At 44.9% G+C, this 17,849-nt stretch overlaps 2 protein-coding genes across 5 annotated transcripts; one reads left to right on the forward strand and one right to left on the reverse strand.

Annotated features, from left to right (window-relative positions):
• Window positions 1–269: 269 nt before the first annotated feature.
• On the reverse strand, window positions 270–8,681 carry traf7 (TNF receptor-associated factor 7). Of its 4 annotated transcripts, none has more exons than XM_019893541.1 (22): window positions 8,553–8,681; window positions 7,310–7,480; window positions 7,042–7,094; window positions 6,873–6,961; window positions 6,627–6,743; window positions 6,175–6,267; window positions 5,738–5,771; window positions 5,286–5,508; window positions 5,068–5,202; window positions 4,881–4,976; window positions 4,628–4,749; window positions 4,447–4,520; window positions 4,085–4,133; window positions 3,762–3,889; window positions 3,560–3,642; window positions 3,446–3,485; window positions 3,233–3,349; window positions 2,314–2,436; window positions 1,844–1,963; window positions 1,602–1,733; window positions 1,402–1,521; window positions 270–1,316 (listed from the first exon to the last, which is right to left on the reverse strand). In XM_019893541.1, the coding sequence occupies exons 3-22, from the start codon at window positions 7,091–7,093 to the stop codon at window positions 1,302–1,304; spliced, it is 1,962 nt and encodes a 653-aa protein (XP_019749100.1). In that variant the 5' UTR covers window position 7,094; window positions 7,310–7,480; window positions 8,553–8,681; the 3' UTR covers window positions 270–1,301. The 4 variants fall into 4 exon arrangements, with proteins under 4 accessions (XP_019749100.1, XP_019749097.1, XP_019749099.1 ...); XM_019893538.1 differs by having other exon boundaries at window positions 6,873–6,964; window positions 8,553–8,680; XM_019893540.1 differs by having other exon boundaries at window positions 7,042–7,099; window positions 8,553–8,680.
• A 4,162-nt stretch (window positions 8,682–12,843) lies between these two features.
• On the forward strand, window positions 12,844–17,800 carry gng13b (guanine nucleotide binding protein (G protein), gamma 13b). The gene is made up of 3 exons (XM_019893543.1): window positions 12,844–13,312; window positions 17,041–17,168; window positions 17,540–17,800. Exons 2-3 carry the CDS (start codon window positions 17,071–17,073, stop codon window positions 17,643–17,645), a joined length of 204 nt encoding a protein of 67 aa, XP_019749102.1. The 5' UTR covers window positions 12,844–13,312; window positions 17,041–17,070; the 3' UTR covers window positions 17,646–17,800.
• Window positions 17,801–17,849: the final 49 nt, after the last annotated feature.

Consider the following 17,849-nt stretch of genomic DNA (forward strand, 5'->3'; position numbering starts at 1 on the left):
TCAATTTCGGTATTCATGTTCTTTTCGAATACAGTAATGCTCATGATTTCATCATCAAATGGCTGAATTTGTGCATTTACGGTTACACGGGCGCGAGATGAGGAAGTGCCTGGCCATGCTTCAGCGGTGCGTGCAAGCTGATGAGTCATCATATGGTGAAGGGAACAGATGGACATGCATGTGCGCACGTGAAGCCCTTTGAGACTCTTTAGGATTAAGGGCCATAGAAATAAATGTGACTTGACTTGAAATAAACCACTCAAATGTTGAAGTGTACAACCGTTTTATTGATCGATGATCAATTTGACCGTACATGATTACACGTCAACAAGAAATCTCTAAGTAGTGGTCCAGATGTGCACTCAGATGAAAGCAAAATACATTTGAGAATGTTTAGTAAATGTTTTGTGGGTGCACCCTACTCATAAATGTGATGTGGGTGAACATGTTGCTATGACTACAGGCTTATATTTAGCCCAATATGGGCGCTTACACATCATGTTTGTCCAGTGACACTTTGTCCGTATTGGCTTCTGCAAGTTTATTACGAACCCGCTGTCACTTCCTGCTGATTATTAATGCATACAAAAAGCTCATTGTGTCTTATCAATGTGTGCGCCACTAAACAATCTGAGTAGCTCATCCTCTCTTTGAATCCTTTGCATATGGCACTCATTAAAACACACCCACACACACACACCAAATTATATTTGTGTGTCTCTTATTAGTCTGCGCAAGTTCTGGACTTAAGTGGCTGTGCGATATAACATCTATCTTATTGAAATTGAATCTTATAAAGGCTGGTTTCAGAAAGCCGAGTTGAGGAGGGGGAAAAAAAAAACCCGATCATGTTTCTTTTTCAGCCTCCCTGAACTGTAATCTCGTTTTATAAAATACTGTAAACAGGAAATTCAAGAGGCGCTATATTACAAGATCAGTTGATGTAAAAAGCCTGTGTGCCAAACCAGCCGCGAGGAATTCTTCGATGCATCGCCGATTGAGCTGCAATGTCGAAGGAAAAAGGTGTGGTGGTTCAAATCATTTACAGGCACGGAACATTCAGCCAGCCAACCGTATGAGAGCTTGCCATAATGCACAATATGATGAGATCATGGAGGACCGTGAGTTGAACGCTTGGTCCTGGTAACCTTGGAGGGTCAAAAGGTCGGAGCTCTTCCAGCAAATACTTCTCGGACTGCGAGTGTGAAGACAAACATACAGCAAGGAGGGAATGTAGACGCGTGGGAGATCCGTCCGCCGCAGACAAACATGATACCATCTCCGTAGGGCTGGCTCTCCGTTCAGCATGTCCACACCTGGGGAGACCGAGGGCAAAGGTCAAATAGAACAAATGCGCACGTGGGTGAATTTGTCGGGAAGACGTCAAAACTTTCGTGCTACCTTCACCGTGCTGTCCACTGCTCCGGAGAAAAGGCGACCTCGGGACACAGCCAGAGCCGTGACGCTGCCCTGATGTCTGAGCAGGGTCTGGGTGCAGATCATGTTGTCCATGCTCCACACCTGAACACACACACACACAAGCATTGAATCTCTGCATTTAGGTAGCACGCCAAACACAAAACACAATCATCTTTCCGCACCCTCAGGGAACGGTCGTAGGAGGCACTGAACACTTTGGTCTGGTCGGGCGTGGAGATGACAGCGAGAGCATAAACTGTCCCCACGTGACCTGTCAGGGTCCGCACCTGCTCTTTGGACTCAATGTCCCACACCTGGACAGGACACACAACATCTCACTAGTCTCGAGCACAAAACCGCCGCAGAGATTTCGGCAGTGGAAGAAAAGTGAATTCAGTTTGTGTGTGTGTGTGGAGGATCTTACGTGAATGAGGTTTTCATAGGTGCCGCAGACGATGTGATGATTAGTAACGGCAATCGAGTAGACGCTGCCGCCGCTGGTCTGCAAGACGTGGACACACTCCAAAGAGCGAATGTCCCAAATCTGTCGGGCGAAGGAGGAGGAAGCGGTCAAGAGGAGAGAAACGTGGCGCAAAAAGACGATTCTCAGGGTTGCGTTTTGAGATGTGATGGGAACAGAGACGCCGGCAAGGCATTCATCTAACGCAGCAAACCCATTTTTCACACCGACGACGAAGCTAGCGCATCACTGGAGTGACATTTGACAACACTTGAATAGGAATCATATTTTTCCAATCGGGACTTTTCCCCTCACACGGGTGCATGGTACAGAGCCTATAATTAACTCATGGTAAAATAGGGAAGGACACCCCATTCCGGAATCGACTGTAGCGTGGCTCCAAATTGGGAGATTTTGCATCCAGCTGGCATTACCTTGATGGTCTGATATGATCCGCTGTACAGGTGGTTCTGGGAGGCCACCAGTGCTCTGACCCAGTGATTCAGTCCAGTCAACTCCTTCTTCAGCTTCAACTCCGTCCCCACAATGTCCCACACCTAAACACACGCACGCAACGCACACCACAACATTAGGTACAGTTTTACAACAGAAATGATACGGATATATGAGCTTTAACATTGCTTGGTTGATTTTTTTTTCTTCGTGGCAGGATATTTCGAGCATATTTAAAGTACCGGTACTGTTGTGACATTTGAGGTACCATATCTCATATCCTACAAGCTGACAGAAGATAAGTCAAGAGAAGGCAATGAGAATCATGAGCTCGCAGTGCAAGTTCATCTGTTGCATTCTGTGCTTACATTTTCCATTTTTTTGGTGCACACATTTGGCCTAATTTCTTTTTTCTCTCCCCCAATCATTTGCCCTAAGAAAACGACTGTTGAAAAGCAGAAGCGGATTCTGTAAATTGAATTCAAGCTTGACATTACAGGAAAACATAAGCATAGTGTACGTGTAGTCAGGATGAGCGTGGTGAGGCTACTTCAAGCAGAAGAGTCGATAAAGGCTCGAACATCAGCCAAGGGCATTAAAATAATTCATTACGGAGAAGCTGCTCAAAGTGAGGGGGGAAAAAAACGTGAAGTTTATCGCGTCAGCAAAAGAGAAGTGAAAAAAATGTAGCAAGACCCACTAACACCTCTTCTCCACTTCCCTCCCTGTAACCATGGAAACAGATATTGCCACATCCCATTCATGTACTTATTATAGCCTTGAGACACACGTATTGCTTTTCGGCCTCTTCAATTATTCGCCAAGCATCTCAAGCAAAGCGGCTGCTTACGTGCGTGCCAACAGCCGCACATTTTTCCGCGGGATGAGCCGTCGCTGTACCTTAATGGCCTTGAGGGAGCCGCTGAAGAGCATGTTGTGGGAGGAGACCAGCGTACAAACGGGGTTGTCATGGGCACGAATGGTGTTGACTTTCTGCAGGGTCTGGATATCCCACACCTACGCAAAAATGCCCAACACACACGCTTTGAAAAGGAAGGAAGGACATCACTTTGTTTGCAGTACGGGAAAACAACGGGGACAAATCCTCCTTACAATGATGGTGCAGTCCGCAGAGCCGCTGTAGAGGCGGTTTCTATGGAGACGGGGACGTAGGGTCAAATCCTGCAGGTCACATCGAAGCGAGCGAGCGCGTACGCTGTACGTTACCCCTGGATGCAGAGCGCCAGCACGATGCCGTCGTGTCCTTCCAGGGTTTTCTGACATTTGTAGGTGGTGCACGTGTCCCAGACCTGAAAGCACGGAAACACAAAGCAAAACTTTGGTATCAATGATTCCACGCTGACTTTGAGATTCAAATCCATAATTCCAAGCTTTTGTGTGTGTGTGTGTGTGTGTGTGTGTGTGTTACCTTGATGGTCTTGTCTGAGGAGCCAGAAAAGAGCAAGTCTCCGGTGGAGTAGACACAAAGACACCAAACAGGTCCCTGATGGCCAACAAAAGTGCCTTTGCACTTGAAAATCTGCTGGGGATCATATGCTACAAAAAGGAGGAAAAAAAAAAAAAAAGCATGACTAAAAAGGTACAGTGCAAAGACAACAAACCTCTTAGATTGTTTAAGGATGAAAAGGAGAAGGCATGTGGACAGAAGAAGAAGAGGTTGATGAGGAGGCAAGGAGACAGAACACCGATCCATTTTCAACTTATCAATAAGGACAAAAGAAACAGTCTTACAGCCCAAGATTCCCATGTTGAGCCTCGCGTTGATGTGGGACAGCTCGTCCTACAGAAAAACACGTACGGTACATGTCGCTGAAAATCACATGTGACCTCTTACTCGTGACACGACTGTGAACGCCTCGGACAAAAAGCAAAGCAATGATGGACGAACAAGGCAACGCTGGAAAAAAAAAATGAATTGAATGAAGTGATCATCACAAATGGATCCCCATTCAAAAGTTTGAGCAGTTTGATCGTTGGGAGGAGGAATCTCCTTTGATGGTTTGACTCCATCATGATATGATCATGAATACTATCCACCCCCACCCATAAAAAAAAGAGAACATTTTTTTAAAATGTGTTACATTTGTACTCACGTTGAGCATGGAAGCATCTCTGCGAAATTCCATCAGGTCCTCACCGAGTTTACTCTGATTCTCATCGAGCATGTCTGAAGCGCACAGGGTTTGTTAATACAACACCAAAACTCAAGACAAACGATGACCGTCGATTGATCATCCAGCCCTAGAAGAAGCTCTCTTTCTGTTGGACGCTTACCGAATTTGAGCTCCAGGTTTTTTTCGAGCTGATCTAATTTCTCAGACAGTTTGCCCAACATCGAGCGCAGGAAAGCAATGTCTTGGTCCTTCTGAGCTAAAGTCAGCTGCATCTCATGGAATCTGATGGGGGTCGAGAGTAAGAGAGGACATCACTGACCGACAAGACAAGTCAGCCACTTGATGGACAGCGTGGCTCGAACGATGCACCGGTGCTCGATTGGTGTGTCCTGCTGTGGAGCGAGTGTGCTGACCTGTCATCGGTCTGCTGCAGAAACTCCTTCAGCCCTTCAAATTTACACATCTCCAGGTGGGTTTCATATGTGTCCTGGTTGCCAATGAAAGTACACCTGTTGGCAGCACGCAGCAAGGGAGATGCATAGAAGTGACCCCAAGGATCAGCCTTGAATGTGTTGTTCTTCTTATTTTTTAAAGACTTACCCATATTTTGAGTGGGGACACTTGATGTGCTCACATTCTTTCAGGTGCGCCTCCAGGTTCATGGTGAGCAGCGGGGGGCAGGAGGGGTTGTTGGGGCACCGCACGGGCCTGTAGTCGCAAGTGGCTTCGTGTTCTCTGCACGGAAAGAGATTTGGCGTCACATGGAGAGGCGGCGACTGAAAACGGGGCCGCGTTCAAAACGTTCAAGCGCTTCGTACTTGCGTGCGGATAGTTTGATGGTGAAAGGGCAGCCCACTGGGTCCACCTCGTACGCTCCGGGCTTCCCCGCCACGGTGGCGTTGGGGGGCCCGCCTGCGCCCGCGCCGCTGACGGTGGCCCTGCAGCCGTATTTACAGTGAATGAAAAGCTCGCCGATCTGCTCAGCAACCGCGATGTTGTTGACCACAACCGTCAGCTTGGCCGCATCCACGGGACACTTGTCTGCAAGGGGGGGCCGAGCATCAATGTCAGATATAGATTCAAATATGCGACGGCAAGATAAAGTGCATTTGAATTACATTTCAGTTCCGTTTTTATTTTTCCATGACTCAAAACACTGGCATCTCCCATCCAGGTCATTCCAAAAGTGCTTACATAATTTTTCTTCCAACGGCATGTTTAAAAAAATAACCACTGTTATCTTTTTCTCCACCAGTCCATTCAAACTCACCTGAGGTCAAGGCACATCGTCTGCAGAAGGTGTGCTGAAGAAAAAAAAATAATACATCACAATTTTGTGAGTCTGTTTCTAGAAATGACAACAGTCTTGGCGCAAACCAGACAACAAGGTAACCGAGCTGAGTTTGCTTCTCCAGTTAATGGGGACTTATTTTGAAATTAAACTTAACACTCAGTTATCTACTTAGCACTTGCATCGGTGACATACGATAAGATGAACAAAATAAAACAGCCTTTGCCTTGACTTATTTTTTTTTAGCTAACACAACTAACCAAATTCTTTGTGCTGACAGGGACCTTTGCTAGGCTTCTGAAAAGGAATGTTGACGACACTGAGGTTGGTGCTGTGCAGAAAATGATACTCGGAGCAACAAACAAAAGGGTGCAAATGGAGAGATGGTCAAAAAGGTTGACAAGATGTAAACTCACCCCACAGGTGGTGATCACAGGGTCCTTGAAAACGTTACAGCACAACTGGCAGCACAGTTTGACGGATGGTTGTTCGGCAAATACCTGCGGCTCCTACACATACACACAGACTGCTTTGTTTCGCTGTGATTTCAACAGTGCAATGCTCTGGAACATGTTGCAACAATATGCTTGGTAGTAGGGATGCACCAAAACACACACAGAAAAAAAAAAAATTTGGCTCTGGGCCCATTTCCCTGTGTCAAGACACACCGCCTTCACTCAGTTCGGCATCGACATAACAATCTGTTTGGCCCGTTTTGTTTCCGTGACAAAAGTTTTTCAAATCGAAACCAAAAAAGCACATTTGGGTTATTTTTCTGTGGCCAAATTTTCGGCGCATCCCTACTTCATCTACTGTATGATGCTGCATACAGTATGTGACGTATACAAGGGCTGAGTGTTGGACCCACCATGTCTTCCTCCTCTTCGTGCAGAGAGAAAGTAGACCGCAGAGACATGTTGGACTCCGAATGGAGAGACCGCACTGAGATGGCCGAATCCGACCTTCGAGGAGTACCAATGGGTGGCTTAAACAAAGGGGCAATTCAGGAGAGTGTCAGATGGTAAGGATTCAGATTCTGAGCAGTTTGACCTTAAATTTGTGTCGCCTTTTTCACAGATTAACAACAAAAAAAAAAAGACGAGAGAATGAGTACCATTCCATCATCATCATCTCGAGGAGAGTAGGTCAAGGTGCTGGAGGATGACGGAGTTCTTCTATGTTGTTTATAAGTGCTGGATGTTTCTGCTGAAAAGACAGGAATAATAATTGTAATTGCAGCAAATAAAAACAACAGGTAGTTGATGATGTGATCTGCGCTTCACCTTTAGCTCCTGCAGCCACGGCTGCGAAGGTCGGACCGAAAGAAGCCTCCATCCTGCTCTGCAGCAAAGTAAGGCCAATTTCATGAGTGGTTCCAATATTTAAAAACAAACAAGAACATTTCCACCATCTGTGTCTTTTTCTTGAATGTGGTTTTACATTGCACCTAGCAAAAAAAATGAAAATGTCAATCGAAAGTGAGCACGATTACATTTGTAAATGTATTCCATAACTCGTGTGCACTGAACCTATGCATCTATTTTGTCTCACCCCGCCTGCCGAGTCAGCCCTGGGAGTGAATGGGCTGCTGGGAATGGTGGCTGTGACTTTTGCTTTTTTACTGGATTATCTGTTGTGGTGACACGTCTGGCGGCTGCTGCTCATTACTTGACGCGCACAAAGAGCAGCTGGATGTAGCAGCACCCGGATAGTTGCCTAGTCCTGGAAAGACACAAATGGAAAATGGAACAAATGATGGAATGAAAGAGCTGGATGACAAATTCTAATTTATACAAAGAAAAGCCGTTTTGGACAGATTTGAAAATGACTGTTTTGATTACAGTTTGTACAACTGCACTACATCACGCCGAGAGGGCGTTGCAAAATGTTGCACCTCATTGCTATTGAAATGGAGGAGTATCTTTGAAGAAACTCTTCTGCTGAATGCCATTGTAGTGTGCGAGTCTACCTAATGAATGCATAAAAGAAGCTGCGACATTTGACCAACTTTATGGGTGTTACATAAGAAAGTACAATTCCCACTTTAACCCAAAAGCAAAAGTAGCTTTGCGAATGACTGAATGATGATTTTGTATTTCTCCACATAGATGTACTGCAAAGAGAGGGCCAACCGTTTGAGAGACAAAACACGCGTTTATTATCCAAACGCTAAAGCCCCGTTGAGGCAGACTGAGACTGCAACTCATCGACAAAGGGAGAGAAGAAAGTGACAGTCAAAAAGCAGTCCCCACAACAACAACCAGACTCGGACTGAATGGAGGTATGCAACCCGTCAGCTAAATCGACAAAGGTTTCCACACGATCTAACAGCAAAAGCTAACCTGAACATTGGACTGATCGCCTCGCACAACGCGCCCCCGAGTATTTGCGCAACCAGGAAATGTCCGTCAAAAGGGGGAACTCACCCAAAAAAGGGGGGCGGATGCGCATAACAACCCAAAGTTGGATCCCGACAGTTGATCAAATGTCAGTGATTTTACCACAAGTCCCCGCGTGTGAAAAGGGATGGACTCTTGCAACACAAACAGCACGATGTTATCAGCTGTCATCTTGGCCAGAAAAGGATTTTTCCCTCGCGTGACGAAAGAGCTAACGCTAGCTGAACGGGCTTGTTGGCTAGCTTAAGTTAGCAATTTTTTTTCTACTAGCAATCACAACCAAGATCGATCTCTTTATATGGTCTACTCGCTGAAAACTGACAGCTGATGTTTCCTCCTAACTAGCAGGATCATGTTTTTTTTTTAACCATGTCGAGTTTAATAAACGCACATACCATTGTTTCAGCAACAGCGTTGCTTCAAGTTTGGAGACGAATTCCTAAATTCCTTTTTCCACTTCCCTCCTCCCTGTGGCCGAGCTCACGCTTCGCACACACGCACGCACGCTCGCTAAGACAACAAGGCACACTGGGAAAGGTAGTTCAACGCACTCTCTGCTCTCGTTTGTTGGATATTTTCCTCTCCTCAGCGGTTGAACTACACTACCCATGACCGACTTTGCGAAAACGCCATTCGGTTCGGAGCTGTCAGTTAGCCTGCAATTCCCAAATGAACCACAATCATTCCGATGAGGCGTTTTCATTGGTCCTTGCAAGCATCGAACCATCATGCAGCAACCCGCCGGCACATTTACGGGAGCCCACGGGGTAGAATAAAAAAAGAATAATATCAATAATAAACGAGTCAAACATTTTGGTGTACCCAAGTAACGTCTTCAGCATGATTGAAATACAAATCAATTGATTACATTGATTTGAAATTGGGATATTAATACAATTCTGTGGACTTTAGAACGTATCTGTCTCGAAAAAGTCGTGCATTAATTACACTCGGGTAAGGCGCACAGAATCATGTTAGAAGACAAATGCCAGTCGTTGCCATTTGATTGTGACACGGATTATAAATCTTTGAAACCTTATTATATGTATTGTCCTATATATACTTAAACATACATACCGTATATAAATAAATACATGAATGAATAAGTACATTGTGAGATATATTTACATACTTTAAATGTCTTCTCAAACAGCTGATGTAGCAGAATACCGCCAAGGACAAATTTGCCATCAAATGAGCAGCATGGTATTTCATTATATTGTCACACCTCACTGCTCCAGAGAAGGACATGGTACTGTCAGGCAGGCTTACCTATTGTACTATAAAACAATACAGGATTTGGTCAACTAATCATTAGTTGACCAAATTTGGTCAACTACTAGACTGTGCAGTGTAAATATTCGCGGCGCACATAATCATGTTATAAACAATACAGGATTTGGTCAACTACTAGACTGTGCAGTGTAAATATTTTTGCCACGAGAGAGCGCTGCTTAACTATCCTCCAATTAAGGAAGCAGTGTCTTGAAACATCCTATGGTGACGCTTGTCTTTTTTTCAAAGCGTTCTCACATATACAGAGTACGTGCAAAAATCTACAAAATACTTTCAAATGTTCACATAAAATGTAAACAAAAACATGTACTGTATGATCAAGATCATGTAATAAGGTGTGGTAACATTGAAATGTGAAATACTGCATAGTTCTTGACAGAAGGACAAACGCTCGGGCCCTTGAATTTTCACCTGAACTTCTCCTGCTTTTAAGGCTGCGTATTTAAACTAATGTTATATTTAATATGTACAGTACATTGAAAAATATCCCCACTCGCAACCTAACGAGGACAAGTGCAAAAGAAAATGGTTGGCTGTGCCGTGTGATTGACATGGTGTACCCCATTTCTCACCCTGTACAGTACCATGGTTAACTGCGGTGTGTTTTTACAATGTAACATGCTGTCAAGTTATGATTTTGAAAAATGGCTCTATGGCAACGTGCACCTTGGAAGGAGACCAAAACCTTTCGAGAACTACGTTGCACATGAAAATGTTTGTCTTCATTTAAATTAACTGCGATGTTTCAACGTGTAGTATGAAGGGGGAGATGACAGCAGTGACTTTTATCAGTTCATTTTGAGCATGAGCTCTGCAGCTCGGAGAAGGAGTAGGTGTGTGTGAGGAGATTTCTGCATGTCCAGACGGAGCGAGGCAGCCGTAAATAGAAAAGCAGACCAGCGAGGGCTGAATGCTGTAATGCATCCATGAATAAGAGATGTATTGAATGCAGCAGCTTTGTTGAGCCATCCGCGTGCACACAATCACACTCACTCTCATGCACACGCATAAACAGTGTGTATGTGCACAAACACACACACACACACACACACACACACACACACACACACACACACACACACACACACACACACACACACACACACACACACACAGAGCGTTCCATTAGAGGAAGCTCAAGCCATTAGTAGTTTTATCTTCTTTGTGTGGGACAGCACTGACAAGATCCCTCTGCACATACTCAAAGACACTCAATCAGGTCCCACACACAAACACATTAAGTCTTTTGGTCTACAGTGTTTTCAACAGATACTGTCATGGGCAGCTGTGATTTTAGACAAACTGCCAATATTGTAAGCCACGTTTCCAAAATGTAAACATTTTCACCATGTTCAAATCCGCATCATGGTAACATTAAGTTGTTGAAAAATAATCACATTTAAGCGCTGAATTGGAATTGCGGCTAGCGCATCTGCCTCAGAGTCGTAACTTTAGCAGCATTATCGAGTGTACGCATTAAGGTTTTGTGTTACACAACACTCTTGGTGGTGATTCTTCGAATGAGGCTTTGAGGAGGCGTAGAAAAGCAAATAGTAAATGGAGCTTTTCGTACTCGGACCAGAACGAACCTTAATGTTGTTGTTTGTCGCATTCACTTGAATGGGAACTCAGTATGTGTGTTGTAGGTATGTGGAGAGCGTGCATGCGTCTTGTGGAGGCAAGCGGGTTCCTTTGAGCGATACACCCCAAAGTGGATGTGAAGATACTTGTTTTATGTTGTCTTGAGAGGGAAGAAATTTCATCCGTGCTGTGTGTTGCACATATAGCACATTTGACAATAAAGTTGTATTTGATACTTGATAGTTAGCCAGCTAATCAGCATTAAACCAAATATTCAGTTGCACGGCCTGGCGATAGGAGACAGCCGATGGGCAGAAACGAGGATTTATTATCCACAACATCAGTCAGCGCAATACCCAACCTTAGGCTACAATGCAAAACAGGATGTAAGCCATTTCAAATGAAAACAACTTTAAGAAGTTAAAAGTGCCATTCAGTACTTTCCGGTTCAATCGACACATAAGTGAATGTGAGGCCTTGTAAAGTGCTTTGGGAACCCATGGTACGGTGAAGCTAAAGTGCCATGTAAGTGTAATCCAGTTATCATTTTTATCAAATTGTGTTGTTGTTGTTTTTTTGGTGGGGGGGGTGCAAAAAATCCAAACCAATTCAGAACTTGTTCGCCAACATCATCATGAATAGCAAATCGGGATTTTGGGTGTGAGTATGATCTTTAATCTTATTTGTGCAAAAATATACACTCTTGAAATGGTGTAAGATTAAAAAAAAACTTCAAAAATCATATGAGTTTGCACATTTCTACCCACTGTATCTGTGTCACTTGTAAGTACACATTGGTGTCCCGCAACCAAACGAACACAAGCATGCGCACACGTGCACACACTTGACCTGAATTTAGACAACGGGGTGGCGGCTCTCCACCATAACTTGGTCCATTAGGGGCTAAAGTGCAGCTGAGCCACATGCCACTCCACCGCAAGGAGACACACAGGATGTGAGACACACAATGGAAGTAGTGGGCCAATGTTGGGGGGGCCTGCAGGGAATAAAATACAGGAAACAATGGACGACCACAAAAACAAAACAAAAACAGTAGAATTAAAAAAAAAATATGATGATATTTGTATCAAGGTGCTGTTTTTCTTCTGTCAGTACATTATTAAGAGTTGGCTGCTGAGCGTTGTTGTCATGCACTTTGATTGATTGTTCTATTTTCCACACACACAGTCAATTTGTCCCGTGCACAACAACAACAACTCTGACTTTGCTTTTTGTTAGTTCCAAACTTGACTAATTGACAGCAGATGTTTCTGATCCAACATCCATTAAACTGTGCATCATGAATTAATGATCACTGCTGAGTAAGACAAATCTCAGCGCTGATGGCACTCCCATCGCCACTGCTGCCCCCATCTGGTGCGAGCGTCTCCCAAGTTTTAGATCTTCTCCTGCCCTTTGAAAGGGAATTAAGTTTAGAATTCGAAGACATGAATAGCTCGCTTTTCATTTTGGGAGACTTAAGCTTGATTTGGTGAAAACGCATCTCACGCACATGAACGCTGGATCTTTGTTGATGGTGCAAGTGTGTGTATATGAAGCTTTGAGGGCCATATTGGGGCAGAACGCGAGTGTATGGCACGCCGCACGCGCACGCGTACACGCACGCGCACACGCACACACACGCACGCACGCATTGATGAACGGCCGCTCAACTTGTCTCCAGACAGTGACAGTCTCTTTATCTCTCTCTCTCTCTCTCTCTCTCTCTCTCTCTCTCTCTCTCTCTCTCTCTCTCTCTCTCTCACCCCCCCCCCCCCCCCCCCCCCCCCCCCCCCCCCCCCCCCCCTCCGTGACAACGTTCACACGCAGACGCACAAAGCATTCAGCAGAGTGGAGCGTTCTCCGCACACCAGCCGGTTAATTTGCCCTCTTCCTGTCCTTCCCCTTCATTCTCGTGCAGCTCCATCATAAAAAAAAAAAAAAAAAAAAAAAACCCAAAAAAAAAAAAATAGCCATAAAAATCCCCAGACGATACCGACATCCCAGCGACTCTTCCACCGCACCACCCCCCCCCTCGACTACCTCACGCGGCCCGTGACCGTCTGTTTCCGCCGGTGACTGCGGATTTCTCCTTTCTCCTTGCGGGGATCCTGCGAGTGGGGATCATTATCTGACTTTAAACACGACCGGACCCGATTTCACAGCGGGAAATACACCGCAGTCTTTTTTTGTCTTCCTTTTTCCGTTGCCTCCCTTCCGTTTACCTGCACCGGTCCGAGTTGAGAAGAGCAACAGCCTCTGGCGGCGCATCACTGAGGTAAAGAGGCGTCTGATTGTGCTCCGTGACTACCGTGGGGTTGGTTATCGTGGATTACTGATCACAAAAGCAGTTCAGGAAAAGACCATTTTGCTTGTCCTGAGGTAATTTAGATAAGGAACGATAAACAGGTTGTTATAAGTGGCTGAACAATTGAAAGTTTGCGCTTGTTTGGCTCTTCCAACGCATTGCTCCGGAAGAATCGCAATCCTTGGGTATTCAAGCAGGGGTGAATCAAGGACAAGTGACTCGGCTGAAGATGTAGGGACACTTTTACCTCCTCCTTGACGGTGCATTGCGTGTGTGTATGTGCATCCACTCAATGTTACATAAAACTTACATCTTCCTGTACTTCCAGTTTTTCCCCATCCTTGCCCAACCCTGTTTTAAGAGATGATTCCTGGCTTAGGCCTGTACTCACGTACAGAAGTGGTGGACAACACCCTCGTAAATGCTTCCGTACCTTTGTTTTGACATTCGAAAAACAACTCACGACACATCATCAAACAAAAAGGCCTCCATCAATTGATTACAAACGGTTGGGAGAGCATTTCATTTGGCTCCCTCTCAGTGTACATCGCCAGCATAGCTAGATGAAGAACTATACTATGTGATACTTATTTGATTGACTGATTTCACCCCACTAATTAAGATAAGATATCCTTTATTTGTCCCACACTGGGGAAATTTACACTAATTACCAAACAAATATGGAAATGAGTGCCCAGTGATTGGTGACCAGTTTGCCTTTAGTTTCAAGTCAGCTGGGATAGGCTGCGGCTGCCCCCGCGAGCCTGATCATGAGAAGCGGTACCAGAGAATGGAAAGATGACAACGAAATCAACATATTTTGTAGCAGGGGGTGATTATAATAAAGAACAACAATCCTTTTCTTGGGTTAAAATGTGTTCTTCACTTCCCAATAGGGGTATGCACAAGTTTTCTTTTTTAGCTCTGATTTTTTTGAGGCCAAATAAACTGTCATTGAAAAACAATTACTAGTGATGTCTTGTATGCCAAATACTGAAAACCCGTTTAGCTCTAAAAAGCTCTCTTTTGCTCATTTTAAATGGTCTTGGTGACTGGGTGTGGCTTGAACCAGCCCAATAGTGACAAACTGTTATTTCATGATTTACAAAGACATTGGGATGTTATTAATAACCGAATGGAGAACATTTCTAAACTATTTGTCAACCTTGGGTACCCAATTTGTCATTGTGCTTAATTCTACATATTTTGGAGACACTATTTTTTCCGTGGATATTCATAATCTGGGCTTCCAATTTTGTCGGAATGGTTTGGAAAAGAATGATATTTTTTTCTTTTTAACAGGTGGGGAGGGGGGAAAAAAACTCCGACCAGCTTGTAGCAATGCAAACATCAAACCAACTCCATATTTTCTCTTTTTTTTTTTTTTTTAACCCATGAGGCATTAGCTCACATTCCATAAAGCTTATTGATCAGCCACTATCGACAAGCTCTTTTTTTTCCACATGGGCAGTAGCCACGGTGGCGACAAGTTGTGTCATGGCAGCAGCGGTTGTGAATCTGATGCAGCATTATTAGCGTCACTTGAGTCAGTTTGACAGCAAGGAGCTTTTTCATTCTCAGTCTCCACACTCTCAGCTGGTCTGAGGAGCCGTGCCTGTTCCCTTCTATTTTTAGTCTCTATTTACAATGCAGTAGCTACCGAGGCTTTTCACTCGGTTTCTTTCCCTTTTAGTCACTCTCCTCTGCCTCGTTTTCACGTTTTGCCTTCAACTCTCTCATTCCCTCTCACCCGTTCCCATTGCATTCGCCGCCGGGTCACGGCTCGAGCACTTAAGGCCCCTTCCTTTTCTACCACCATGAAAGTCAGTGCGAATTGACACATGAACTCAAAGATGGCCATGCACACGCACGTGCGCGTGTACAGTCTAATGGTGTGTTGTGGCAGGGAAGACAGCGGCATGGAAAGGGGCTAGAGGTTAATCTCTGGATGCTTTTAACCCAAATCGCTATGCGACCTACATAACCTCAATAAAATTACCACCCTATATTCCCTCTTGCCACACCCCCACGAGATATTTACAAAGGGTGAGACATATAGGGCTTAGCTTGCTGATCTGCAATAGCGCTGCACGTAAAACACCGCACATTTTGTCATTTACAATCAAAGAGACATATTTAAACCGTGACTGCTAGGGGCGGAGCTAAAACCTGGGCGGTTTCAAAAAGTGAGCGCAAAATGTGAAGAACATTTTGGAACAAGAAGGAACAGATCAGACGTCAGGATAATTGAATCTTCTGACAAGGCAGAGGCGTGCAGATGATAACCAGTCCAAGATATTTGAGCTGGCTGGCCAGCACAACCTGAGATTTGAGCACTATCTATGACTATAAGTGCTCTATATATACAGTTTGAGTATGTTCTCGATGTTTGCGGCCGTCATACAGTAAGTCCGGCACAACCCGTGGTCTCCCCCACCGTTACTCACCGCATTTCTCCCAAATTGGCATTCCTCCTTGAAAAAAAAACTCAACAGAAACTGAGAATGAGAGAACACTCGAACAAGGCTGATGCGGTTCATTCGAGGGGGAACAAATAACAACGTGGCAGATCATTAGACATGGCCAACGAATACCTTCATGAGTCCGCGGTCACACTGTCGGATCATCTCATGAGATTGGGTGCACAACGTACTGAATGTTAGAAATTCTGTTCGTCCAAAACAAAAGTGTGTGAAAGGGAAGAGATGAAGGCGGTGAAAATGGGGATGGAAGAGATGGAGGACTCTGGAGGCTGAAACTGGATCTCAGGCTGGGACTGGCTGTTGCCCACCCACTCTGTCTTTTTCTTTTTTTTTTTTTTTTACTGGTGAGAGACATGTGTTGTATAATAATGTGCCTCCAACTCACAAAAAGACACCAATACACACGCACACTCGTCTATTCTTGTCTTTCCTGTTGCGTCACTTCATATATGTCGTGTTCTGCACGGGGAACCAAGATGTCCAAAATGAAAGCACCTATTCGGTTCTTAACTGCTATGATCATGTCCGAGTTTTGGCTTTACCACCAGATGAATTGAGCAGTTCTCCAGTGTTACTAGGAGAGAAGAAATCATGACTTGTAATTTACCTCACACACAAGGGATGAGGCAGGGATGGATGGAGGGATAGACCGAGCAAGAAAGAGAGGGATGGATGGATGGACAGCTGGATAGAGTGACAGACAGACAGACAGACAAAAACTTCAAAAGCCAAAACTAATTTTTGGGGTCGAGGGCAAAATAACGAAATGAATACACGAATAACTAAATGACTAACTAAAGCTGTATATCCTGTTCTATTTTTCTACTTCCTTCAAGCTATTGAAAAATACATCCCATAGTCACATGAATCAACCATGCAAGTTAGCAAACATCTTCTACTGAGCTGGTTATCATTCTTTTTTTTTTTTCTTTTTTTTTTAACACCGTGAACTAAAATATTGTCCGTTTTATGTCTTTTGGTCGTCTGCCCAAACAGCCTTCGGAGCCGCTGAGTATTTACTACAGTGTTAAGTGCGTTGTCCACTTCTGTCTGGTGTTGTTTGCGCTCAATAAATTTTGACGGCCTCTATTTTCTTCCTCCTTGAGGTCGACAACAAGACACACGGCAGCCAATGACACGCGCTCCTTGGCGCACTCTCGGCATTTGAAGCGGTCGTCCGCCTCTATTTACGCTCTTGTGTTCACTGCGTTACAGACAGACAAGCTTCCAAATCCGACTGCAGTCATGGATGAGATGGACCTGCCCCAGATGAAGAAGGAGGTGGAGAGCCTCAAGTACCAGTTGGCTTTCAAAAGAGAGAAGTCCTCCAAAACCGTGACAGAGTGAGTTCCATTGGATCGCGCCTCGGTAGAAAAAAGAATAAGCAACGCCACTCTGCCAGATGACCCTCGGCAATCGATGCCATCGTCCAATTCGTTGCGGCTTGTGTTGCCCACTTGATGAAATCGCTGGTTCTCCTCCGCAAGAGTCCTTTTCTTTTTCCTCTCGAGAAAATGCAGTACGAATAAGGAACTCAATTCACTTGAAATTGTTCGGAAGAGAAACAAAAAAAAACGTTTGTCGCAGAGAAAAGCAGTTGTGAGGCGTCCTTGCTCTGTGACCATAAATGGGAAGGACGGAAAGTCCATCAAAGATTTACTGTGCTAATAAACTTGCTGTGGAATTTCAAACTTGTTTCTGTCTCCCTCCAAAGCTTGGTGAAATGGATCGAAGACGGCGTCCCGGAGGATCCCTTTCTGAACCCCGAGCTGATGAAGAACAACCCGTGGGTGGAGAAGGGAAAGTGCATCCTTCTGTAGGAGAGCGCAGCCAGTTTATCGTTCCCTTCCAACGCAGACCCACAGATGCCCCCCCCCGCCCCTCCTCCCCTGACCCCAGGACTCTGCCTCACGACCTCTCACCATGAATGTATAACAGCCCCGAGCGCACACACACGCACACACACACACACACACCCTGAAAAGCCCCGACGGACACACACGTTTGCCTGAACGCCACACCGT

Source organism: Hippocampus comes, unplaced genomic scaffold (genome assembly GCF_001891065.2).
Source record: "Hippocampus comes isolate QL1 unplaced genomic scaffold, H_comes_QL1_v1.1 scaffold23, whole genome shotgun sequence".
In the NCBI taxonomy this organism is placed as follows: domain Eukaryota; kingdom Metazoa; phylum Chordata; class Actinopteri; order Syngnathiformes; family Syngnathidae; genus Hippocampus; species Hippocampus comes.

What these genes read in the sequence shown, in the direction of transcription:
- gng13b (XM_019893543.1), top strand. Translation starts at nt 17,071, where the DNA reads ATGGATGAGATGGACCTGCCCCAGATGAAGAAGGAGGTGGAGAGCCTC. An exon ending in TCCTCCAAAACCGTGACAGA is followed by an intron (nt 17,169 to 17,539) that starts GTGAGTTCCATT and finishes CTCCCTCCAAAG; the next exon opens with CTTGGTGAAATGGATCGAAG.
- traf7 (XM_019893538.1), bottom strand. Translation starts at nt 7,093, where the DNA reads ATGGAGGCTTCTTTCGGTCCGACCTTCGCAGCCGTGGCTGCAGGAGCT. An exon ending in CTGTGATCACCACCTGTGGG is followed by an intron (nt 5,772 to 6,174) that starts GTGAGTTTACAT and finishes TTTTTTCTTCAG; the next exon opens with CACACCTTCTGCAGACGATG. An exon ending in ATCAAACTATCCGCACGCAA is followed by an intron (nt 5,203 to 5,285) that starts GTACGAAGCGCT and finishes CTTTCCGTGCAG; the next exon opens with AGAACACGAAGCCACTTGCG.